This window comes from Aptenodytes patagonicus, chromosome 9 (assembly GCF_965638725.1).
Source record: "Aptenodytes patagonicus chromosome 9, bAptPat1.pri.cur, whole genome shotgun sequence".
Classification (NCBI taxonomy): Eukaryota; Metazoa; Chordata; class Aves; order Sphenisciformes; family Spheniscidae; genus Aptenodytes; species Aptenodytes patagonicus.
The window spans coordinates 12,363,451-12,389,273 of NC_134957.1; the positions used below are offsets into that span (position 1 = coordinate 12,363,451).

At 44.2% G+C, this 25,823-nt stretch overlaps 2 protein-coding genes across 9 annotated transcripts; one reads left to right on the plus strand and one right to left on the minus strand.

Annotated features, from left to right (window-relative positions):
* Nucleotides 1-1,992: 1,992 nt before the first annotated feature.
* Nucleotides 1,993-25,724, minus strand: DNAAF6 (dynein axonemal assembly factor 6). Of its 6 annotated transcripts, none has more exons than XM_076347192.1 (8): nt 25,558-25,724; nt 24,916-25,027; nt 11,568-11,679; nt 9,798-9,861; nt 8,211-8,316; nt 6,059-6,155; nt 5,192-5,277; nt 1,993-2,773 (listed from the first exon to the last, which is right to left on the minus strand). In XM_076347192.1, exons 3-8 carry the CDS (start codon nt 11,658-11,660, stop codon nt 2,644-2,646), a joined length of 576 nt encoding a protein of 191 aa, XP_076203307.1. In that variant the 5' UTR covers nt 11,661-11,679; nt 24,916-25,027; nt 25,558-25,724; the 3' UTR covers nt 1,993-2,643. The 6 variants fall into 6 exon arrangements, with proteins under 6 accessions (XP_076203307.1, XP_076203305.1, XP_076203308.1 ...); XM_076347190.1 differs by having other exon boundaries at nt 25,492-25,724; XM_076347193.1 differs by lacking the exon at nt 25,558-25,724 and adding an exon at nt 25,261-25,277.
* On the plus strand, nt 12,599-24,590 carry LOC143164513 (nuclear pore glycoprotein p62-like). 3 transcript variants are annotated; one of them, XM_076347186.1, is made up of 12 exons: nt 12,599-13,003; nt 13,851-14,233; nt 15,115-15,195; nt 15,598-15,726; nt 17,141-17,236; nt 18,397-18,505; nt 18,657-18,801; nt 19,209-19,258; nt 19,382-19,516; nt 20,217-20,328; nt 21,209-21,275; nt 23,944-24,590. In XM_076347186.1, the coding sequence occupies exons 1-12, from the start codon at nt 12,723-12,725 to the stop codon at nt 24,033-24,035; spliced, it is 1,680 nt and encodes a 559-aa protein (XP_076203301.1). In that variant the 5' UTR covers nt 12,599-12,722; the 3' UTR covers nt 24,036-24,590. The 3 variants fall into 3 exon arrangements, with proteins under 3 accessions (XP_076203301.1, XP_076203303.1, XP_076203302.1); XM_076347188.1 differs by lacking the exon at nt 17,141-17,236; XM_076347187.1 differs by lacking the exon at nt 15,115-15,195.
* Nucleotides 25,725-25,823: the final 99 nt, after the last annotated feature.

The following is a 25,823-nucleotide window of genomic DNA, read 5'->3' on the forward strand; positions in this document are numbered from 1 at the left end:
CCCTTGCAGAAAAGTTAACTCTCTTGCAGCTGGCAGTAGCCCCCAGGTTTCTGGGAAGCTTAGCAAGCCTGCATGTCCTTTTCACCAGTTTCCTCTTGTGATGATCTATGGAAAAAAAAAACCCCCAAACTCCAACCTTTTGCCTAGGGCAGCCTCTGTCTCCTTGATAGGAAGAAAGTAAGAAAGTGAGAGGATCTCCAGGTGATGATGGTGCATTCAGGCAATGGACCTGATCAGAACAGCAAATTGCCCACCCCCAGACCAATGTTTCTACTCTATTGAAAACAGCAGTAGAGCTTGTCCTTCTGAGCAGTGGAAAACACAAAGCCTGGCTTCCTATGAGTTTGTCCCCTGTGTTCATATACCCTAACACTGTGATTTCTGCTCCCCCCCACCAGGATATCTCCCTTTCCCTGCAATATCTTCCCTATCCTGCTATGTCACCAACTTGCCAGCTTCCCTTCACGGAGTGGTGTGGATGCCCTACTGTAGCCTGGAGTATGGGTGTACAGAGTGACTGGCCAGCAGGTGCAAGAAATCACGCTAGAACTGCCCCCTTAGGCAGTACTAATTTCTATTTCCCTTTTCTATTCAGCAGCCAACCTTCTTATAAAACACACTTACCTCAGATTTTTGTCTCTTGAATGCAGATAAAATGCCCCCAGGTTAAAAAATATTTAGGGAGGAAATAGGACATGGATACCAGTGTGGATATGCTCATTTCCATAGGAAACTACAACACTGGAGAGGTGCATGATGAGCCAAACTCATAATTGTTTTCAGTATCAAACATTGACATTAAATTAAGCAGAATTTGATGATTCAAGGCTTAGTAAATTACTACTGCCAACTATAAAGGCAACATTACCTTGTGGGTAGAGCACTGTAATAGGGCTCAGGAAGAACAGAGTTATACTCTGCTTTGCCGTGGATTTACTGAATGAATCTGGGCAAATGTTATATTCACATGTATATAAATACAGGTCAATCTTCCACTTTTCTTGTAATCAGTATAAGAAATGCAAAAATGAAGCAGCATATTGTCTAGGGATCACAAAGACAACCTTTTTCCAAGAAACAGCCTTACTGTAACTTCTTGGCAGCCACAGGCCGTACAAACTGAGTCAGGAGGAATGATCTCAGCCTTTTCATACATCTGCATTGTTCCCCTCCACCACAGCTTTGTAGAGTAGGAATAAGAGACATTCAAATGCAATTTATGGAAACTTAAGCAAATACAAATTGGAGTGGCCCCTTAGAGTTATCAGTATATTAGACAGCTTGTGATGAATCATAACCGAGGCATCTGCTTTCCAGTGCATTAACACTAAAGCAGAGGTCGGGTAGTATTATTCTGACCCAAGCAATGGGTCCACTTTTAAGAGAAGTGGTTGAAATGTCTAGAAACTAGCTTAATTTGTCCTAGAGTTATAATGCAGTATATGACAAACATACTGTGAATTCTGAAAATTCCTGACAAAACAAAAAATATACTTGGAAACTCATTGTCAGTGTCTTCAATCCATCATGGAGAATTCATCTTCTCATTACAGCCTGCCACAAATTTAGCTGCATGGGTACTGTCTGCAACCTAGCTGGTCAATTATTTTCCCCTACTTCTACACCAGAAGAATGCAGAACCCAAGCCATTTTGTTTTTAAAGTGCTTACAAGCTTTTGGTTAAGTGTACCTAAAGTCCATCAACATGCAAGGCCCAGCTTGTCCTCTCCACTTTGATCATTGAGCAAATAACTTTGTTTCCTGCATGATTAACAATGTTAAATGAATATATTTGCCCAGCAGCTAGTAAGAGAAACATTGTGGTTACCCATCTCTGTAGCTCTAGATTGGACCTGAAGGCCAAAGAAAAGCTTTTGCCACATTTCAGCCCTTTAAGTGATGCTTTGTTATGCAAAATTCCTCTTATCTCACTTTTAGGAAGTCTCTCAGGACATAATATAGAGAAGGCAGAGTGAAAGGTAACTGGAACTGTTCATTAGAACACATTCTTTTATTAATCAAGAAAGATCAGAAAAATAGCTGGAGGGACAGCTGGTGAATAGATTACACTGAATGATACATTGTCAAAAATTGTTCAAAAGAGCTGAGCTGTTCAACAATGCAACTATAGTTGGTTACCTTGTTCTGCCAGTGTAAAGGAGCCTCAGATGTGGATATGGATCCCTGAAGAGCTTTGATCTTCTCATCAAGAAGTAGCTAAGAGGAGATTCTGAACTGGTCCCAGTCAGAGCATTAGAGGCCAAGCAAGAATATTACCACTTGCAAGTCTTGCAACAGTAACTAAGCACCAGACACCTTGGCCAGAGCCTCATTGCGCTACTTATCAGCCATGACCACAAAAAGACTTTCTCTGGCTTACAGAATTGGAATCTATTTTCTGATTCACAGAGCCTGTATAAGACTGAAGGAAGCAGAACATTAACCAGAGCAGCACAAGAGCTGGACAGCCTCAGCTTATAGAACCTATGGGTGCTATGTTCCTCCTGACTCATTCAATTTCTCCAGGGATATTCCCCCGGACTGTTCAAGGGAAACAATCTACTATTTCATGACCAGTTAGGTTTCAAGAAGACTTCAAACTAAGATACTAGTTTTTGCAAACTTTCTCTATTTCTCTATCCATCAGGCAAAATTTATGAAATCAAACTTCCTCAATACTCTCAAGGTGACTTCCAAGGTCTCCTCTTCAGAGAGAAAACAAGCTTTACCATTCTTGCTGTCTACATGGTAGGGGAGGTGCAGCAGCAGCTTCCTGTAAAAGAGGACACAGTGAATTTCAATGTCTCAGACCAGGTGAGCAATTGAGATGGCATTGCAAGTTACTCTTGCAATTGACCAATCAGTATACCAAGGAATGTTCTTTGCATATATCTCGTTCTCATGTCAGGTTGTGGCGTTCCTGCAATACCTGGTGCACAGCTATACAGGCCCTCATATTTCCAACACTATTCCTTTCTTTTGGCTGTGGCTATGACAAGGGTTTCCAATGATGGATTGTAGGCTCTTCCCACTGTTCTTGCTTTTGCACAGTGCTGCATTTTAAATGCAGAGGAAGGAGGAGCTGCATTGGTAATGCTCTCCTGGTGATAAAAATCTGAATAATGCCTAAAGCCTGAATGTGTCTTCAGGAGTTTGTCTTCTCTAGTAGAAAGAAATAAGTGGTACAGCCTAATCAGATTCTGGCCAGTCCAGTTTCACAAAGGATATGTCTACACAGCAAAGCACAGTTCAGGTATGAGAACGGACTTACAGTTATGAAGTTGCTGAGCTTTTAACCCACATTGAAGATTAATTCAATGATTCCCTACCTGTGGCTCAGGCACATAATACACAACGAAAGGCTGGGTCTCAGACTCAGGAGCTATTCCGCTAGTCCCTCGCTATGTTAGACAGATGGCTTTTCCTGGAATGGCTGACAAGCCTTCCAGTGTATCTCCTCATGAGGATGTCTAGTCTGGACCCATTCAACTCTTCTCATTGACAACAGTTCAAACTTACTTGCTCATGCAGAGTCTGGACTCTTTCCCCTCTTATCCCAGGCTTATATATTAACAATATGAATGATGGGCCAGTCTTGGACCTCCACTCTATTGACAGTGCAAACAGAATCAAGGACGCTTTAGAATCAAGAGATCTGCCCAGCCAAACTCTATAAAGCCCAACAAGACAACATGGTAGCATTGATGGGGGTTACTTTAATTTGGGTTTTAAGTCATGCTGATTCTTTTTCAGACCTTTTCAGCTGTCTTGTAGGAGCCATGACTGAAAGAGGTACAGTCAAAACACCTTTGCACCACACCTACTGAAGGCAGCCATCTGCTATAATTTGGAGAAGTCCTTGAAATCAGCTTGGCTTAGAATCAGCCCCAGGACTACAGAGTTGGAAACAGTTCCTTTGAGCCCTCCTACGCATCTGTGAGAGTACAGTGTTTTTCAGTATGTAGAACTTGAAATCTTGTTTGTTTCTTTCACACTGAGAAGACTTGCACTTATATTTGTGAAAGTAGCACTGGCTCAGGCTGTACCCAAGCAACCATTAGATTTACAGCAAACTTTTTATTTTCTCGGCTTGTGACTAGAGACAGCTGGATACTAAGAAGATAATGGCAGATCTGAGTCACCAAAAAGATAGAACTGCAAAAGAAAAAGGATGCTGAGGTTTTCCTTCATCTGCACTATTGCATTAAGCTACTTTGTTTACTACCTATAGGTTCTGCAAGTCATTAGCAGATTATTAGCAATTACTCCTCCTGATTTTCCAGTTTCAGAGCTAGCACTTCCAAACATTCTTCCACTCCTGTTGCATCTTGGGTTAAATCCAAGCAGGGGGTAACCAACTCAGCTTGGTTTTGTCTGTGAGAAAGGCAGCTTTTCTGTAGTTAGTCCACTAGAGACAGAACTTATTTGGGCCTTAATCCATGGCCTGCACCTTGAATTTATTTGCAGGAAGCTATTCACATATGGATCTTCCCACATCCCATTCAATGCAGCAAGTCAGCCCAGAGAGGATTAAGCTTTCCTATGAAAGCGCTCTACTGTGAAGGAGGACTTAAAGCAAAACAGACATGGGAATTACCTGGAAATCTCAGGCAGTGCAATTGCACACTGAGGGAAATACGGAGGAAGACTGAGAAGTCTGAGAGTATATCAGTCAGTTGATTATCTTTGTAGGTTTGAAATAGCCCTATAAAAAAAGAACTCAAAGGAAATCTTTTTAGGGAAACTTTGTAACATTTCTGTCTCTGCATCCATGCCTGGATATGTCCACAATTTGGCTTTCAACTTCTGAAAATGTATCTGCACATTTTTTACCATCTCCTGTTATATATTTGTACAAATTAGTATTTAGAAAGCAAACTCCCAACAAGTCCTTCAAGACCGTGGGCAGTTTTTTGCCAGACATTTTGGGCCTTTGAAGCCTTACTGTTTAAGTAGCCAAAATCTGTCTTAAAGCTATTTTTGCTAGAACAGTAGCACAGATTCAAAGCTAGCACACTATACACCTACGGATGTACTATGGTTGTTTTTGTCTCTATCTTTCTCATGTGCAATTAATAATCCGATCTTCATCTTTAGCTTTGCTTTCCACACAGCATTCAGTTGAAGGCTTGGTTAAAACTCCTTTCAAACAATATATTAACTGTACTTCTATCAATTGTGTTTCACTTACTTTTTGGGAGTTCGAAGGTCAAGAACCTTGTCCTGGATATCTAATGCGATGTCTGAGTAGTTTGTCTCTGGCAGCTTGATTTTAATCTGAAATGATGAGCAGAGTTAAAGCTGTGATTAGATATGTAGCCCTACAAGCCATAAAAGATCTCATCTTCATCAATATTTTGATGCTAGTGTCAAAGAGCGACATTCTGAGTAGGTAATTTGTATCAGAGAAAATATGACAGCGATAATCATTGTTTTCAATAGCTTAGTGATGTGTATTGATATCCTATTTTCTGCAAAATCCTGAGCTGATAATGTACTTGACAGGTATTCTACATGCAGCAAAACCCCCTGGCTTTGTGTATTCCAAGGACAGCTTGCTACTAGAAAAATTGCACAGCAGTTCTACCTGTCCTGAAGTTCAGAAATCAGGGAGGTCTTTGATCATATAATAATGGAACAGGATCTGATACCTGTAACTTTAAAGACTGTTAATATTGTAGCATTCTGCTAACTTACATAGCTTGTAATAAATTTAGGCAGATGAAAACCTTCTCCTTCCCAGCCCCTCTCCCCTCCAAAATTGTGTCCAATATGAAACTTCATCTTAGAGCTACTTTTTATTTTCCTCAAGTCTGTATGTGGCATATGCATTTGCACAGATTCTCTTGAGTACACTAGGTCCTTGAGGAGATACACATTAGGTTAGCAAGTGTAAATATCATCTACAAACGCTTGAAGAACTACAAGAAAATACTCCAGGAGGCCAAAGGCAGCAATACAGTTTAGTGTTTACATTCTGTCCCTCAAGAAGGAGGCAAGATTAAAAAGGGCAGAGAAAGAGCACAAAGAAGGGATGGGAGATACAGGTTCAGCTCACCACCATTTCTTCACAGCAGGCTGTGGAGGGGTCTTTCCTGCTCATCCCAAAGAAGACATCCTCTGTTCCCACACACTGTTTGAATAAAATCTGATACCTGACAAAGAGAAGTAGTTGCCTCATAATACTGCAGAAGGGGCAGGAGACTAAAGGAGATTGTATTTCTCAGAGGACCATAAACATCCTCATCGCATTGTCTCTCCTCCTTTTCAGTCTCCCTTCAAGTCTTCAATCCATATGCACTGGGTTTCCGTTCAGAGCTGTGACTGAGTTAGCTAGAAAACAGGTGAAGATCACCACCTTCCAAGGCACTCACTTTGCTGCCTCCACTTCACTAACCAGCCTTTGCAGGATCAGGAAATGCATCCTAAGTGAATATGATACTTATCAACTAGTCAAACACCGCAAACTATTGGGAAACAGATTTGAAAAGGATGCTGTCACAATTACATGTGTTCTGTTCTGTCATTCAACATAGAGTGGTGAAACATTGGAACAGGCTGCCCAGGGAAGTGGTGGAGTCCCCATCCCTGGAGGTATTTAAAAGACGTGTAGATGAGGCGCTTAGGGACATGGGTTAGTGGGCATGGTGGTGTTGGGTTGCTGGTTGGACTCGATGATCTTAGAGGTCTTTTCCAACCTCAATGATTCTATGATTCTATGATTCTATATTCTTGCAGCCTGAGCATAACACTCCTTTATCAAATTTTAATTCTTCTGCATTCGGCCAACATTTATTTTCTACCCCTCCACATCTACAAAATGTAGAATCACATACTCCCTTGCTCTTGATAATGAATAAGGAAATACAAACTAAAGATTGTATTTAGAACATGCATTACTCCTACTAAATTGAGCAAAGTAAGTGGAGTGTGTCACTTCTCTAAGCTGTTGGAAAGAGTGTATGGAAAGTCTTTTCACATCTCCAGTGTTCATATGTGTATGTAATAATTCCTAAGTCAATGAGAATTCTGTCTAATAGCTCTGGATGCACCTCTCTAGCCATCTGTTTTCCTTTTGGGCCATTTTCCTTGATTCAATTTGATGAATTTTTAGAAAGACTCATACTCTCTTCATCTGTGCAACACAGGTCATAATTGCTTGACGCTAGAGAACACTGCATTTTACCCAGCATGGAGCATGGAGGGGAAGGGTCAAAAGATGGCATGAGAAAAGCTTCCATTGTGCCCACAATACAAAGAGAGCGTGTTCTATACCTCACAGGTGACGGTTTCAAGAACAACTGTATGTGAGGCTATTGGTGAATGCCAAATCATTTTCAGAAATGCTGAGTCTAAGTTCAAGTGGGTCTCAGTTCCATGTTTAGATCAGGAAATTGAACACCTAATGGCATGACTTATGTGCAGAGAAAAATGAGGATTCTGGACTACAAACTAGCGTACAATATGCAGCTTCATAGGCTTCAGTCCATCTGCTCCAGCATTTAGCAGTCCAGGATATGGTATCAGAACACAATGATTAGAAATGCAAAGGCTGCTTTGTGGATTGACCCTGAAGGCTTTCTGACCTCTACAAACTACAACTAACATGCCTGACTGTAGCTATTTCAAGAATGTTTTTATTATTGTTTTTCTACAAGCAAGGGAAAAGACTGATTTTGGGCTGTCCCTTGACAGATTAAGATTGAAGACAAGATTTAAAAGTTCAAAACTGCCTGCATATAACCTTCCTTCCTGTAGTACTATTTGTGTCTAGAGAGCTTAATTCTTTGAAATGCAAATATAAGTTGGAGTACTTTATGAATTTATGAGTATGAAAAATGAATGCATCTCGGCTGCAGCGGGAAAAGACAGGTATTTCACCCAAATGGCATATTTGAAAGCTAGTAAATAATTTTGCTTGACTACTTCTCCTCCTAATCTCACTTTATACAAGTGTATCAACCTGCAAGTAATCTTACGATGAGAAAAACCAACTCTACATTTCTGTTATGAGATCAGAAGGTTTCCAAGGGAGAGGTTAACATCACTCCTCACGTGTTGTTTTAGATGCAACACCAATATCCTTCCTTTCTCCTTCCATGACACAAGCTTTTCAAATGGCTGTTTCACTGAAATGCAGTAGGTGCTGTTTAACTCATATTTCCATTAATGCTATGTAAATCCCATGCAGGCAGTCGCAGCTCACTTACTCTGGCTGTTCTCTAGGGTCCCAGGTATCATCAAATTCAGATCCTTCTGGGACCTCCTCTGTATTCCAAATAGTTTTCCTGTTTTCAGATTTCACTTGAAAAGTACCTGTAAGTGATGAGAAAAATCACACTGTCATATTTTGGAATGTCTCTGTTCCTCTAGGTTTGCTGAAAACTTAGATTTTTCTGGGCTTTAGAAAAATCTTTGTATTAAAAGCATTCTAGTTAATGATTACAGTCTCCTTCACCTCAGTATCTCATGAATGAGAATTTGCAGAGGGAGGATGTTTTCTCTTCCTTTCCCTTAAATCTCCTTCACCCAGCCTCTATGTCAAGGAAATCCTCCTTTCAGGCATAAAATGTCAAGCACTTCAAAATGGGTAAAGTGTAGAAGGATAAAAAATCAATCTTCCCCAAGCCCCCTGACATGAGATTTTTAAGCGAGCACAGTCATATACAAAAGGACCACCTCCTCACATAAAAAAACAGTTCTTCCCATTAATTACTGAGCACAGCCCAGATAAAGTACTGAAGACACATGAAAGTTCATAGGCAGAATATGATGGTTTATGCCTGGCCTACATGGAAAAACATATTTTCTGATGAGCTGGTAAATCTGCAACTTGAAGGTTTTTATAATAGAATCGCTGGTTATTGTTGGAATCCCAAGCAAAAATACTCTATTTGTTATATTCGCCCCAGTTCCTTTCCTGCTACACTCATCCTGGTCCTTGTTGACCTTTCTTATGGCTCGTAACTAAGCTGCCCAATAATGTGACAGCATTAGCTCCAGGAAGAACTTTAACTTTGCCAAGACTAAACTCGTCTTCCTTTCTTTCCTGAGTACAATCCAAGATGTTGACACAAATTTAGGAACTCTCAAGATATTTGTTCTCATTGTTTGAGAGTCTGCCTTTCTATATGATGCCAGAACACCTGGAGTCAGTTAAAGCATGTAATTGTCCGGGGTTTCCAGGCAAAGAACTAGGTGCAGGAAGGAGAATAACTGAAAAAATCTCTTGGTCTGTTGAGGACAGCACTGAACAAAGCTTCTTTTTCTTCCCATGTGGTCTAAATAGGGTTGTGAAACTTTTGGGGGGAATATGGTATGACTGCATTTCACAATACACTTCATAGCTCTTCCTCCTCATAGGCATAGGCTCAGTTCCACACAGTTTACTCCATGAAGATCCTTTCAGGTGAGTACTTAGAAGTCCATCTTCCTTGTTTGCTCTAAGTTAAGCATTAACAATTCCATGAGAGTACTTATATGGAGCTTTTTGCTGTTCAGTTATGATTCCCCTCAGCCCGTGACCAGGCTGTGCTCTGTACTCTGTTTATCATCACCACTTGAGGCTGCTGTGCTCTGGAGTCACCCTTTCTGCTTCTCTTTGTATATTTTGCAGTTAAGCTTTCAGGAAAAGAAGAATTTTACAGTGTAATTGTAAAAATGTAATGCTATTTCCATCTCAAAGGTCAGTGACCACTCTCTTATTGAAGCAAACCTGATCAGTGGTAACTTACTATAGCTGTTATAGTCTGCTAACATGGGACTGAATGCTAAAACATACAAACACTTCTCCTTACCAGTGGTCTCTTTCTTTACTGGCCCAATACTACCAGGAGTCATGGCGCTAACAGAACAGTGTGGCTGCAAAAAAGGCAAATGGAACTTCAATCAATTTTCACAGAGCCCAGCTCAGCAACAACAAGAATGTCAATAAATATAAAATGTTATCTGAGGTCAAACAAATCCCTGCTAGAATCCAAAAAATATTATCCCACAATTTCATGACCGAACCACTGAACATTCTCTCTTCTTCACTCTCACACAGCAGAAAGCGACCTTGACACACTGGGTTTAAGCAGGACTCCCAGAAGCACAGTATTACAGACAGATGTGCTTTTTGAATATTAGTTTCCACGGCATTTTGGCAAAATTTCCATGCATTGCCTGCCATGAAAACATTGCAGGAAACCAAGGGTGCTACATGAAAACCCCATCAGAGCATTTGGATTCCTTTTGACAGTAGAGATCATATGAGGCAACAACATTTTCCTCTAATTATGAATCCATTTAGTGCTGATAGGCAAATGTGAGGCATTTCTCTACATATGAAGATTCCTTGGTTTGATAAAAGTGCCTCATATGCACAGAACATTAAATTAAATCAAATTAAAGATTTCAATTTCACCAGATTGACTCAGATTTAATTGACATCCCTTGTGGCAATTTTCCATTTCTGTCTCTGAAGTGTCATTCATTTTATTAATAAGATGTAAACAAATTCTTTTAAAATCAGGATGTTTACTGCAAAGATGTACAGCAATAATGCTAGTTCTAAAAGGCAGGCATTAAACAGCTGAAGGGTAGTTAGTGTGAAGGACCACATCTACCACCTACTGAAAGGCAATTTCGAGGGATATACATCCCTTTTATCCCAAATATTACTACCATTGCCACTACTAGTGCACAACTGCTGGGTCATCCAGCTGGCTCTTTGTCGAGGAGTGATTTGGAAGAGCACTGAGGCATTTGCCATTTTTGTCATCCAAGTCATAACATGACTTGTTGAAAATCCTAAGAGACATGGCAAAGTTTTGAGCCTTCACAGAGGCCTTCTACATTGTGATTGTTGCCACCTGTGGCCCCCGGGGATATTTCTCCTCAGCACACGTGTGCCTAGATAAAAGCAGTTGCATATTGCAAGAACAACATATATTTTCCAAAAGCTGTGATTTTCATCTAGTCCCGAGATGAATTATATAGAAGAACGGAAAGGTATTTCTCTCATTAATCATTCAAATCATTCACCTTAGAATGATTACCCAACCTTCCCTATTCTACAATCACCAACATATCTATGGTACTTCAAGGGTCAATTATCTCTACAGTTCTTCAATGCCTAACACAGATTTAGCACACTCAGTCGCCTCTGGATATTTTAGTCTTTACTCAGAAGTTGAGCAGCAACTTTTTTCCCTTCATATGAAGTATTTAGCTGTAATTACCTTCATCTCTGGTAGACTTCAGGGAAAAGTAGGGGGAACTCTAAAGTATCTAAAGCTCTTTCAACTATGTGTTCTTATTTCCTTCAGGCTGAAAACTTAAATTTCCCTCCCATTTTGTGGTCACAATCTCTCCTTGTTTTCCTGCGGCATTTTCCTTATTCTCTCCTTCAAGAGCTTGTTACCCTAAAAATAACTTCTAGCTGTTTCAGTCAGTCCAAAACCTTCTAAGGTTTTCATTCTCTTTTTACTCACTCTGGTAAAAGAGAGATCTGTTTCTCCTCAGATTACAAGGTTAGGCTATGGTACAACATGTAAAAGAAGCAGCATTTCTTATGAAAGACTCACCCCATGTTCATCATCATCATCATCATCTTCTTGAGCATCATGAAGCAGTTTGGCAAGGAACTGCAGAGAAGAGCCTGAGGAAACACTGTCCATATCAATACCCCCTGCTCACCTATGCAGAAAAAAAAAAAGGGACAGATGAAGATAGAACAAAATGTGTTCTATACTGTCTGTAAAGCACAATTTTCCTGCTGTGTGCTCTGGAAGGATAAAGTTTAGCCAAACTCTTACATGTGTGATGTCAAAACATATATAATGGAACATAATCAACCTTTCCTCTCTGTACTGAGATTATAGACTCTTTTGCCCCACAGGTATTAGTTGCAATCACAGCTCAAGCCTTACAGTGACTATCAGCTCTAACAGACCCCATGTCAACATGGATTCGCAGCTACTGCAGCCAGGGCGAGGGCAGCAGGAGGCCTCAGCTCAGGCCTGGCACCGAGGGGGCAGGCAGAGGTCTTCACGCAGGTTCTCTGCCCACCCGCCTTGCTCCAGGCAGGCTTAGGACAGCCCCAGCTCCAGGCCCAAGCTGAGGGCAAACGGAAACACAGTGCCAGGGAAACCCGCCCTCACCACGGCCCTGCTTTCAGGCTGCACGGCGGCTCCCGGCCCCGCGGTACGGGCACCGGGGCAGCCCACCTTCCCACGGACGCAGCGGGCGCGGCCCGGCTCGGCGCAGCGGCCCGCCCCGGGGCGGCCGGCTCTCCAGCGGCAGCGAGCAGCCGGCTAGCAGCGGCCCACCCAAACGCCCCGGTGCCGCCGCACGGCCTGCAGCCGCCCGCCGCCACCGGCCGCGTCCCCCGTCACCGCAGCAACGGGGCGCCGCTGCCCCTCCTCGCCTCTCGTAGCCCCGCGGGCCAACCCGGCCGGGCCGCCCACGAGCGGCGGCGGGACTAGCCAATAGCTGTTTGAAGGCGGGAAGACCCGGCCGGTGGTTGGGAGGCGGGGGAGAGGGGCGGGTGCGGAGTGGCGGTAACGTACGTCATCCCTGCGCGCGCGCCCGCGCGGCACCTGGTGGCGGTCGGGGCGGTGGGCGGCTCGGCCGGCCGGCTGGGGGGCGGGCTGTGGGAGCTGGGCCGCCGCCGCCATCGTCCGCGCCGGGCCCGGGCCTCCTGACGGTGGCGGTCCCTCTTCCCGCAGGCCGCGGCCACCATGAACCAGTTCAACCTCGGGTCGGGCGCGGCGGGAGGCGGCTTCACTTTCGGCACGCCGAAGACGGCCGCCACGACGGCCACGACCGGCTTCTCCTTCTCCACGCCTGCCGCCTCGGGGGGCTTCAGCTTCGGGAGCGCGGCCCAGACGCCTGCCAGCAGCCAGCCCGCCGGGCTCTTCTCCTTCAGCACGCCGGGCACTGCCGCGCAGCCTGCCAGCTTCAGCTTCGGGACGCCGGCCACGGCCACCGCGGCTCCGGCAGCAAACGTGTTCCCGCTGGGGTGAGAGGCCCGGGGGTCGGCCGGTCGCGGGGTGGGGCTGTTGGCTTTGCTGAGCGGCCCTGGCCACTGGGGAGCGTGAATGGATGAGGTCCTCCTCGTTGCTTTGGAAGTGCTTTGCAAGTAGTTCTCGAGGGAGCAAACCTGCTGCTCTTGTGCCTTAGAATTCCCGCTGCACTGTGGCGCATTCGGGAAAGCGCTCGGTGAGACCTGTTATTTGTCAATGCTGGCTTTTTCAGATGGGTATTAAAAATAAGCTGTTCCACGCTTCAGTCTGTAATTGGGGTATTGATGCTTGCGTGAAGAAATTACAAAACTTTGCGTCCGAGCATGAAACGTCTTGTTTTTTCTGATCCGAAACTGGAGCGCTCAGAATGTTTCTTCAGCCAAGTGGGACCGTTTTGTCCTTAGGAAAGGCTGTAAGCTTTGAGGTGGTTCTTCAGAACTGCTCTTGTTGAAGCTTGCCAGATGGGAGCAGTGGGAAGGGAGCTCAAATGGGGACTAGCAGCAAAAGTTAGTTGAAAAAAATAGTCTTATGTAGAGGAAGTGAAAAGGGTGCTCGGGAGCTGAGAGAATAAGCAACTTTGCTTACGCTGCCATAAATGTCTTCTGGTGCCTGGATGGGTGGAGGTAATTAAGGGGGAGTCAGTATAAAGAGACTTGACAGAGGATTGCAGGTGACAGGAGTTGCGATACAGTCTTTGTCAAAATTGAAGCATAAAGCTGGACAAGTGCGCATCTTTTTGAAAGGTGGCTTCTGCTGTCAGCAAATGGTCTGTAAGAAGGCCGACTCAGTACTTGACTGGCTGCACGTCTCAAACAGATGGGCTTCTTTTCTTTTCTTCTCCAGGACAAACGCACCAAAATTAAACTTTGGAGGCAGCGCTGCAACTCAAGCTACTGGAATCACAGGGGGCTTTGGATTTGGTAGCTCTGTACCGACCAGCGTGCCCTCAAGTCAAGCAGCTGCCCCTTCTGGCTTTGTGTTTGGATCTGCTGGCACCACCACCACCACCACCGCTCAGTCTGGGACAACTGGAACGTTTACTTTCTCCAGTGGTACCACAACTCAGGCCGGAACGCCCAGCTTCAACATTGGCACTGCAGCTCCACAGGCAGCGCCCACCGGGTTGACCTTTGGAACAGCACCTGCAGCTGCTGCCACCACTGCTGCCACCTTAGGAGCTGCAACCCAGTCGACAACCCCCTTCTGCCTTGGGGGGCAGTCTGCCGGTGAGCGCCTGGGCTTGACATGGCAGCTGTAGTCAGGTAGCCTGTCAGCAGGGAGGGCAACTGGGGATGGTGTGGAGGTTCTGCAGCCTCCTGCTTCTGCTGGTGTGAAATGAAGCAAGTGGCTGGAATCAGTGGTTTTTCTGATATGCTTGCCCGGGGTCTTCAGCGATGAGTAACAAGTGCTATTTAGCCTTCGGCACACTGTTTTCATGGGAAGTAGATGTCTCCAACCTCAAGCGTTATTGAACTTGTATTGATCACTTGTTTTCCTGAGGCCGGCAGGTAATACAGACAGAAAACCCCATCCATTAGGATCCCTGCAGGTGTACTGAATCCATTTGTTTCTTCACCTTACAGTAACTGGCAGAGTTTGAATACGTGTTTAAATGAGCTAGTGAGTTTGTCTCTTGTCTAGGCCAGTCTGGCCAAGCAAAGCATGTATTTGGGGAACTTTCTCAGGACAGCACCTTGGTCTGGCTGATTTCTGTGATAAACCACTGTTCACCTTCCCAGAAGCAGGAACCTGCCCACTCCTGCAGAGTCTGGTAAAAGTTCAGTTTGCAGCTTTTGATTTACTTGTTGGTGACAGTGCAGGCCTCGGAGGGAAGGTCATCAGCTCTGGGGTGAGGGTGATGTTCATCTGTGTTAGAATCGTTCTTGAAAGTCTTTGTAGGTAACGAGCTTGTTAGCCCTCGTTCATTTCCTGGATAACACAGAGTATTTGTTACACTGAATATTAAGGTTTTTTCTTACACTCTTACTGCTTCTAACTTGACTATTACTGCGATCAGCAGAAACCACAATGTCTCTGTAGTAAAAGGTTCGCCTTTTACTTACGCTACTTGTTCCAGTTCTAAACTTTGGGTCATTGCCTTCAACAGCAGCCACTAGTGCACCCGCGGCAACGCTGACCACTAGTACCAGCCAGGGACCCACTCTGTCCTTTGGAACCAAACTTGGAGGTAGGAAGTGATTTTAGGAAATAATTACTCGAGACTTTGTGAATCTGCTGTCCTTCTGGGAATAGTTTTCTGAACTGGAGTCTGGAAATGGGCTAGAAGTGTTTGTTGCTGTGAATTTGCAATGGCATCAGTAATCCGTGGCAGTTCACGCAGCCATTGAACTCGGTATCTTGTACTTTTTATTGCGTCCCACATACCAAATTCTGTTCTGTACTTCTTGCTGGAGCATAGTGGGAGGGAGCCACAGGTTTAAAGGGTATTTTGGTAGAGAGATAGAGTTGAGGTAGAATAAGAGGGAAAAAGTTTAAAATTCTTACACCCATAAAAAACTGGTGTAGATAGGCAAATTTGTATCCCGTTCTCAGCATGACTGTACAAGATCTATGCTTTTTCTGTTTGTAGTAATGTCCACAGCTGCTACAACTGCCGCTACCACCACAACCTCCATTCTTGGTTCAGCGGGGCCTACGTTGTTTGCATCTATAGCGAGTTCTTCAGCACCGACGTCGTCTACCACCACGGGCCTCTCACGTAAGTCACAATGTACAGATTTTATCTGTTGGGGAAATAAATGAGCAGCATGGTTGGTGCTACCTGTCAGTAGTGGAGCTGCAGATGCTCGGGTAATACGGGAGCATTCAAAAGGCCAGCTCTTCTCGCTGTTTGCCACCCTCCCTCTTTGTGATTTCTGGCAAACTTTCTTCAGTGGTGAGGCACGGAGGGTTTTGTTCAAACCAAAGCACGCTTTAGATTCAGAGTGGGCAAGCAGCACGTGGCAGTTGTAGCTGTATGTGAATTTTTTGTTTCTCTGTCTGGGTAGTATCGCCACAACTGAGCTTTCTAGTGATGTTTTAGCTGCTGTCTTCCAGACCCCAGTGCCTTGAGTCTGGTTACGTCTGCCTTTGACTCTTGCATTAGGTGTTCACGCTTCTTCAAGAACAGTGGCCTGTGACAGTGGAGATGCAGCGTGCTAAAAACAAGTATTCACACAGCTGTATGTTTGCAAGTTCCTCTGGTAATAACTGGCAAGTTTCCTCTTGCAAAGTTAGTTTTATGGCAGGAAATAGTGTCTCTTTTCTGATAGCTTTAAGGCAGTAGCCCAGGTTTGAAGACAGTCCTAACAGCTTTCTTCCTCAGCCTGCAATGAGACATTAATGCTTCAGTTGCCTTTGATTATGGAGACTAGCTACAGTAAATGCCAATGTTTACCAGACTTAATACAACTATTCCACACGTAGTGCTGTCTTACACCTACTTCTGAAAATTTAGGCAGCTGCTCCCAAGGACCTTCACAAGTTTTAAAGCCACACTGATTACTTTTAACTAATCAGCTGCAATTTGTAGACGCCGTATATACCAGCCTAACAACTTGTATTTTTAGTAGCTCTACAATGCTTGCATTGCTACTGTAGTTCCAAAGCTGACCTTAATCTTGGTGTTTAAGAATGCTTTTAAGCTAATGGGCATTCTCTGTTTTCAGGATGCCTGAAACCTTGTTCTTAGATGATAATAGGTGGGTTGTTTACAGGCAACTGAGATGTGACCAGCGTGTTTCCTGTAGTATGTGCAGTTGTATTGCTTTAGCAAGTAGCCGCATGCAGAGATTACATTTCCTGCCTGCCAGTGTCCAGCACCCTTTGCTTATGTTAGCATTTGATAGCAGTTAAATGTTAGATAATTGAAAATAGGTAAAGGGAAGTGACAGTAGCTTGGCACCCTGGGTTGATGAAGTTTCCTGGAAGAATCGCAGAGCATTCTGGCTATTTTATGGCTTCAGCCTGCCTTTTTTCACGTTGTGTCTGGATGATCCTTCACCTAAACAGTGATCCTGGTTAATACAAATAAAGACCAGATGGAGATGGGTGAGCAGGCAGGGTAGAGCTTTTCAGAGGGGCACTGTATTTAATGGGTTACGCAAACTCTTAATGTTGTCTTCTGTTTGCAGTTGGTGCCCCTTCCACTGGGACAGCCAGTCTTGGAACGCTTGGGTTTGGATTAAAAGTTCCTGGAACAACAGCGGCTGCGACAAGCACTGCCACTAGTAAGAACTAGATGCTGAAAGTAACTGCAGAGAAGGAAGCCTGACTTCAGCGCTCTGTAGTAGCGTAAAGGGCCACGCTGGCGTAGCAGCACAGCAGTTCTAATTTCTAATGCCCTCCCATAACTGAGAATAACACAGTATTTCTTTCTCTGATCCTCCTTTTCCATCTCCCCAAATGCACAGTTACTTATGACTTCTGAGAGCCTGTCCACAGCAAAGGGACTTTGGGTGAAGGAAGGCCCGTAGGCTTTGATGTTCTAGTCTGGAGCAAGTAAAGTAAATAGACGAGCTGCTCCTTCTCTAGCCTGCCTGTGTAGGTGCAGATTGCTCTAAGAGGGGAGGGAGAGGTGTCCTGATGGGGGAAGGGAGAGGCCAAAGACTTGCCGGGAGCGTTAGGGAGAGATGTTTTATGTTTCAGTTCTTCCCCGTTAATCTGTTTCTTCCTAATTGTGAGGTTCAAAGCGTTGGATTTCATTAACTTTTCTTCAAAAACAAAACAAAAAAGCAGAGATGAGTGCTGTGTTTAAGTGGCAACCGTCATGTGAAAACCTGCAGTGGAATTTGCTGCTGCACAGTGTTGGGATTCAGGACTGAACATCCTTTTCTGGATGCAGTTACTGGTCAGTTTTCAGTGTAATAACATGGATGCTGCTCAGCTCTCAAGGTCTTTCTAAAGCTTGTTTCTGGAGTGACTGTGAAGAATTTGAGCGCAGTGCCTAGAAGTGCCGCGTGACTGACTGACGGTTCCATCTGATAGATGCTCTTAGCTTTGTGAAAACATAGAAATCTCATGTTCTGCAAAGACGCAGGAGAGGAACTGGGTGTGCTGGTAGTTATTAGGCCTAATATTAAAACATGAGGAGATTGAGAGGGGTGTGGGCTAATGCTGTGTTTCTTTGAATAATGCCCAGGTTAAGTGCAGGCTGACAGTTCCTCTTCTTACTAGAACTACGAGTCAGGCATTTACAGTCCACTACTTTTGTGTCAAGGTGTGCTTCGTTCCCTTCTTGACAGACGTGGGATTTGCTTTTTGTTCCTTCAGAGGGACCTATTTGAGCTCATACAGCACTGTGCTTAGAAGTGTATATTGGACCTGTTCTCGGTTAGTTAGATAGCAGATGTGTCCTCTTCTGTTGCTTGACTTGAACCTCTTCTTTCAGGCACTACTTCTGCTTCTGGCTTTGCTTTGAATCTTAAGCCATTAACTACGACCGGTGCCATTGGAGCTGGGACTTCTACAGCTGCCATAACCACAACAACCACAACCAGGTGAGAAATTTGTTATAACCGACTATTTCCCGACTGGGGCAAGAGGCAGTATTAATGCTGGTATCTGGTGGAGGAAGGGGAAATGAGTGTTGTCATGTTTACATTTTGGTTTTTGATCTTGTGCTCTGTACTGTCTCGCACTTCCTCTCAGTGCACCTCCAGTGATGACGTATGCCCAGCTGGAGAGTTTGATAAACAAGTGGAGTCTGGAACTGGAAGACCAAGAGAAACACTTTCTCCATCAAGCTACGCAAGTTAATGCCTGGGATCAGACGCTGATAGAGAATGGAGAGAAGGTAAGGTGACGTGCAATGTAACCTGTTTTTGCTTGCTTAGATCCTTAAAGGCTTTAAGTGTTACAGAGGCAGCAAGCCATCTAGTGGGACTTCCTAGTTGTAAAAAAGAGAGATGTGAATTACATCTGGATGCTTGTGAAAGACTCACTGTATGTCTGGTCTGGTCTGTAGGCATTGGAGCTTGGAAATCTGTTCTGTGAGTTTACACTATGATAACAAGTTATCTTAGGGTGGAGCTTTCAAAGCCAAACCTCCATTATTCAATTTTTGGTCTGTAAATCTTTATGTAACTGCTTCTTGTTTCTAGTAGACATTTGTATGGTGCGGGCTTTCTCAGTTCCACCACTCTTCTTTCATAAGTTGAGTTTTGAATTTTCGTAGTATAATTAAGTGTCTTCTGTTTCCAGATTACTTCATTACACAGAGAAGTAGAGAAAGTGAAGCTTGATCAGAAGAGGTACGAAACTATGAACACTTGAGATGATTTTGTTTCTTTTTTTGCGTCTTCTTGCGTTGTTCTATGGCAGATCTAGAATGCATATAACTTCTAAGTGGAGTAGTTAACACTTTCTCTTTTCAGACTGGATCAGGAACTGGACTTCATTCTGTCACAGCAGAAAGAGCTTGAAGACTTGTTGACCCCTCTGGAGGAGTCTGTGAAGGAGCAGAGCGGAACTATCTACTTGCAGCATGCAGATGAAGAACGGGAGAGGACGTAAGACAAAAATCTGCTTTGAACATGTGATGAGCAGACTAATGTGGTGATGATCAATCAGCAAGAAGTAGAGTTGGGATGCATGACAATATTGATCTATCAACGGCCTTTGTCAAACATGTAATCCTGTTTTATGCATGGCAACTTAGATTTTACGCATTAGAAACAGGGGAATTGCAACTGGAAGCCCTTGAATCAGCATGAAAAGCTCTTTGGATGTTGGTCTAATCAGCTGTCTGGGAAAAGGTTACTGATTTTGGCATAATCTCTGAAAAATAATGGTTATTTAGTGACAGAAGTGATGAGAGCAGAATGCACTATGTGTGGCTCAAGCATCCTTGTAAGCCTTAAGTGTTGAATCGTAGCAGGGTAATTAAAAGAAGTGTTTGTCTGGTTCAAGAGATAGGAATCTTGAAGAATTTGGACTAGCTGGTTCCTTCAGTTCTGACAAAACCTTCCAAAAGCCCTCCATTGCTTGTCTGTCTCCCTGTATCTATCGAGAGAGAGAGAGGTTAGGGATTACTTCATCTGTGTGATAGAATGCCTCTCATGGTGCTGTTCCCACGTACCTGCCAGCCTTGGTTGAAAGGCATAGAAGCTGATTCTGATTGCCCAAAGTTGGTGTGACTGGGAGCAGGTCTTCTGCCCAGTCAGAAGTTCACTTTAAATATTCTGACCTTGGTTCCCGTGCATTTTGCAGCTATAAACTGGCTGAAAACATAGATGCTCAGTTGAAGCGTATGGCACAAGATCTGAAGGACATCACTGAGCATTTGAATACATCGAGAGGCCCAGCAGACACGAGTGACCCGGTAAATCCAAGCTTTACTTTTTTTTGTATGTTGGTAAAGAGGCAAAGGATATTTAAACAGTTCTAACTCTTCATTTCTCCACTCGTGGATACTCTGGTGCTTGTAGTTTCAACCTTGGAAGGGTCTTTTGTTTCGTCCTTGGGTTGGTTCTCTTCTGGTAAGACTTGCATTATAACACAGCACAAGCCAGCCTGACTCACATACTTACTCTGCAGTTCTGATAATAGTTTTCAAAGTATCTCATTCTGGTAGGAACTCTGGTTATTTACTTGTTGTCTAATTTTTGCCTAGATTACAACTTGTTTCAGAGGTATTTCTTAACGTTGATCCAGCTACCTGCTCCACCGCTTGCATCTTTCTTGAGGCAAATCTAAATTTTGTTCAGAATGCCCTCCGTAACTGCTGATATTTTTTTCCTTATACTACTTTTGTATCCTCATGAAAACAAGATCTGAATTACCAGCTCTTTCTGATATGTATTAAAATGATGTTGATATTCCTTGTGGCTTTTCCGAGAAGCTTTTTTTTCAGTAAAATTTCCCTTCAGTATTGCAGACTTTTTTCCCCATTCCTTTTTACTTTTGCCACCTCGGGCCTAAGGTGATTAATGTTGTGGTGGTTCCTAGGTCTGAATTGGAATAAGCCTAAGCCACAGGCATATACTCTAAACCAGTGTTTTCTTAATGGTAAAGAGAAGCAAAGCAACACAGCTGCTGCACAGACTTCCCTGGGAAACTGGCTGTGCTAAGTTAGTGGAGCTGTACATATGAGAAATTTGATTGCATCATGTTCCAAAGGCAGGGACAGGCAGGCTGTCTTTTACTACTCTTTAGTGTCTATGTAGTGTAACAAATGACTTGCTCCTTCTCTTTCTGCTCAGCTTCAGCAGATCTGTAAAATTTTGAATGCGCACATGGATTCATTGCAGTGGATTGACCAGAACTCAGGTGAGTGTCATCTTGCAGCTTTTTGGGAAAGCATGTAGCATGTGTGCAAGTGTTTCTTGAACATAAATGAATTCCTGAAGATCCCTGAGGAATCTTCTGCTCCTCACCTTCAATGACACAGTCCCTTCTGTGCTTGAATTCTCCTGATGTGCATTAAAGGCCTCTGCTGAGAAGTAATTCCTGGCAGCTGCTAGTGTTTTACAAAAAAGCACAAGCAGTGCAACGCATCAGTGCAAAGCAGAGGACTCGAAAACCTTATGCATTGTTCTGTGAAACTAAGGTTAAATATTTCAACTTCTAAAATGTTATGGGGTTTCCCTTTGGAATAGGACAATTGGTGAGGGGTGTGTGTGTGTGTTTAATGTTATCATCCTCTCCCCCGCAATGGGAAAGCCAAATCCAGGTAAGACTGAGCAGCATGCATTTATCTGCAGGTGTGGTAACTCTGGAGTAATAGTGTGGAACTTTCACGGTAGCAATAACTTGAGATGTAGTGCAGAGCAGAAGATGCACTCAATAGTGAAAACCTGATAGTGTAGTTACTGTTGTTTCTTGTCTTGGATTCACCCTGAACTAGTATACCATGATGCCATACTAAAACAGAAGAAAGGAACTTTTCTCACAGGGAGTGCCTCCTTGTGAGGGATTTGAGAATTTGACATGGTTTTGATTTTAACTGATGTTAGCAGCCACACAAGGGCATGGCAGAATAAAGCAGTGCTCCTCTCACCAGTACCAAATTGCACTGTCTGGCTGCAGTGCTGTGAAAGTGCTCACAGCTGGTGTACTTCTTGGGTGAAAGCAGGCATACTACTGTCCATGTTTAAATAGTATTATTGGCTTAGGTCAGGATTTAATTTGGCTTTTTCTTCCAGAACATAGATGCTAACTTCTGCATTCCAAACATGGCTTTATTGGGAAATCTGGTGCAGCTCCTGTGGCATCAGAATTCTGACTTTACAGAATGTGTGTGAAAATAGCAACCTGGTACCTTTAAATTTTCCTAGAAAGGAGACCCAGTTTTTCCTCTGTGATTCAGTACCGAAGAAATTGTCTTATCAGTTAATAACAATTAATTCTCTTTGCTGGGAAATGTACATCTAAAGAAACAGTTCATCTTCAGTTCACCTTCAAACAAGAAAGAAGCAATAAGCCTAAGAAATTGCAGTTTTTAAAAAAGGTTAATGTATTTCTTTGTTTCTGTGGGGTCCTTAACAAGGAGAAGAATTCCTGTTACAGAATTACTGTGTGCACTGAAGTGGTATGGTGGAAAAACGATGCAATTTTGAAGTAAGCCTTCACACAGCCCTTGCAATTAGTAATTGAGTAGGCCTGGGAAGGACACATTCCTTAACATTCTTTTTGTATTAAAAAAGTACTAAACCTCCCCCCCCCAAACCAGAACTAGGGCATCTGTGCTGTAGGTAATGTTATCAGTTTTGCTTCCTGTGGAACACCTCCAGGACTGTTTCACAACAGCCAGTGATCTTTTCTAGGCATACTCATACACAGTGGCTATTAACTTGTCTGACTTGTTAAACAATTATGTGCAACTGTGGCACTTTATTTGAATTACTATTAACCTACACTGCCACCATTAAATGGACTTGCTGAACATGGACGCAGGGCGGTGCTGCTTCCCCAAGTGAAAGGAGTGTTTGGACAAAGCCTTGTTCTGACCTTCTGCCGCCTCCTGAGAGAACCACAGGGTCTTCTCTTTCGTAGTTACCACTGAATTCCGAGTTGAGCGAGAGAGACCGGTGAGGCAGTGAAGCAGACTGCCGTTTTATGCCGTAATCATTTTTTGCATGGTGAATTTTTGAAAAGTGACAAACTGAAGTGTGCTGCTTAATATGTTACCGGAAGATTCTGGGTTTGGCATGCTGTACGAAATAAAACCTAACCTGGAATATGGAGGCTGACGTGATGCCGTAGCCCTGTTGAATAGCTTCTGATAAGCTTTCATGGAATGAAATCAGAAATGGCTTTAGCTTGTGCCAAGATTTTTTTGTATATTGCAATGCCTGCTGCATTTAAAGTTGATGATCAATCAGTGGCTTATGTGTTTCCAAATGGGTGATCTGCAAATAACAGATGATCTGTGTTGTGGCTGCAAGTGCTCTGCAGCTCTTCTGTGCGATTGCACTCTCTTTTCTGTATTTACAGTTAAAAGCTTGTTATGGCTGTGTGATATCCTGCAAGAAAATAGGTGTATACTTCTAACGGGTTGTGTGGTTCACCTGTAATTTGCATAACTCAAAGCTGGTTTAGCAGGTGGCGGGTAGGGGAAACTGGTTTATAGAGCAATTGCTTTTTCTCAAGCTGCAGACCAGCTTGCAGTTCCTGTTCAGGGAGGGTTTGCTCTGCTCTCTGATGCAGTGCCCTGACACTGCAATGAAGTGGCATGGCAAAAAGTGTCAACAACGTGTCCCAGGACTCTTCCGATTCTGCCTGCCAGTCCCTGAATGCCTCAGAGTACTTTTTAGACAATCTTCTCTGCCTCAGAGGGTTAGCAGTGCTTTGTGTTGGGTTTCCCTCCTTCTTTGTGCACTGTCAAATCTGAGTGACTGTCAAAATTAACATGTTTTTCTTTCTCCTTCTGCAGGCTAAACTGTGCAGGGTTGTGTTTTAGGGGGATTGTAAGATTAATCACTTGTTTCTCCCACAGCCGTGTTGCAGAGGAAGGTAGAAGAGGTGACAAAGGTTTGCGAGAGCCGCCGCAAGGAGCAAGAGCGCAGTTTTCGGATCACGTTTGATTGAATGACTCAAAGTTTAAAGGATTAACCTGAAGTCTCCACAGAAAACAGAGGTTGTTGGGGATGTAGGTCTCAAATTATGATCTGGGTTTGTTTCTTTTCTTGCAATAAAATTTGTTGTTTGTTCCAAAGGCAGTCTTTGCAGTGTCTGACTGGAATTCACCCACTCCAGTCTGAGAGACTGCATGAAGTTTGTGCAGAAAGTATGTGCTCTTCGTCTCTGTTCTTTATAACTGCATGCAGACTGGTGAGATATACAGTAAATGCTGCCCAGTACTTAAACGTAACTTGAATGTGTTCAATCGGGACTTCATAAGCTTTTATTCAGGTCTTTACAGAGATGGTTTAATGAAGAGCTGTCCTCAGAAGGAGCTGCAGCAGTCTGAGAGACTCAAATTCTTCACATTGCTAGCTGGAGTTTGTGTTTAAATTAGGTATGCTTCCACTTGTGAAAGTGGGCCTTGTTTTCTGTACTTTTGGCAATAAACTGCTTTTGTGCTGGTACCTGTAAGCAGAATTTCTATGCAATTAAAAATTATTAGATGTGCCAGTAGAAAAATGGTAATTGTGTGGTGATTTGGTGCAGTGTAACTTGTTCAGTCGCAAGGGTGTGGGAATGAACATGGTCAACAAGTCTACTGCGAAGATTTTTAAGGAGACAGACTTGTATCACTGCTTTTTGATAAAGTGTGATTATAATGCACGTTCCAATGTATCTGTACTGATAGAGGGAAGTGAATGATGCCATATTTAGCAGAACTGCCCTCATACTCATTTCTCTTTTTACTCACTCTGGTAAAAGAGAGATCTGTTTCTCCTCAGATTACAAGGTTAGGCTATGGTACAACATGTAAAAGAAGCAGCATTTCTTATGAAAGACTCACCCCATGTTCATCATCATCATCATCATCTTCTTGAGCATCATGAAGCAGTTTGGCAAGGAACTGCAGAGAAGAGCCTGAGGAAACACTGTCCATATCAATACCCCCTGCTCACCTATGCAGAAAAAAAAAAAGGGACAGATGAAGATAGAACAAAATGTGTTCTATACTGTCTGTAAAGCACAATTTTCCTGCTGTGTGCTCTGGAAGGATAAAGTTTAGCCAAACTCTTACATGTGTGATGTCAAAACATATATAATGGAACATAATCAACCTTTCCTCTCTGTACTGAGATTATAGACTCTTTTGCCCCACAGGTATTAGTTGCAATCACAGCTCAAGCCTTACAGTGACTATCAGCTCTAACAGACCCCATGTCAACATGGATTCGCAGCTACTGCAGCCAGGGCGAGGGCAGCAGGAGGCCTCAGCTCAGGCCTGGCACCGAGGGGGCAGGCAGAGGTCTTCACGCAGGTTCTCTGCCCACCCGCCTTGCTCCAGGCAGGCTTAGGACAGCCCCAGCTCCAGGCCCAAGCTGAGGGCAAACGGAAACACAGTGCCAGGGAAACCCGCCCTCACCACGGCCCTGCTTTCAGGCTGCACGGCGGCTCCCGGCCCCGCGGTACGGGCACCGGGGCAGCCCACCTTCCCACGGACGCAGCGGGCGCGGCCCGGCTCGGCGCAGCGGCCCGCCCCGGGGCGGCCGGCTCTCCAGCGGCAGCGAGCAGCCGGCTAGCAGCGGCCCACCCAAACGCCCCGGTGCCGCCGCACGGCCTGCAGCCGCCCGCCGCCACCGGCCGCGTCCCCCGTCACCGCAGCAACGGGGCGCCGCTGCCCCTCCTCGCCTCTCGTAGCCCCGCGGGCCAACCCGGCCGGGCCGCCCACGAGCGGCGGCGGGACTAGCCAATAGC

Coding starts and splice junctions, on each gene's coding strand:
- DNAAF6 (XM_076347192.1), bottom strand. CDS start 11,660: ATGGACAGTGTTTCCTCAGGCTCTTCTCTGCAGTTCCTTGCCAAACTG. Junction 9,862..11,567: donor ATGATGATGATGAACATGGG/GTGAGTCTTTCA, acceptor CCTTTTTTGCAG/CCACACTGTTCTGTTAGCGC. Junction 8,317..9,797: donor AGTAAAGAAAGAGACCACTG/GTAAGGAGAAGT, acceptor CATCACTTACAG/GTACTTTTCAAGTGAAATCT.
- LOC143164513 (XM_076347186.1), top strand. CDS start 12,723: ATGAACCAGTTCAACCTCGGGTCGGGCGCGGCGGGAGGCGGCTTCACT. Junction 13,004..13,850: donor GCAAACGTGTTCCCGCTGGG/GTGAGAGGCCCG, acceptor TTTCTTCTCCAG/GACAAACGCACCAAAATTAA. Junction 14,234..15,114: donor CCTTGGGGGGCAGTCTGCCG/GTGAGCGCCTGG, acceptor TGCCTTCAACAG/CAGCCACTAGTGCACCCGCG.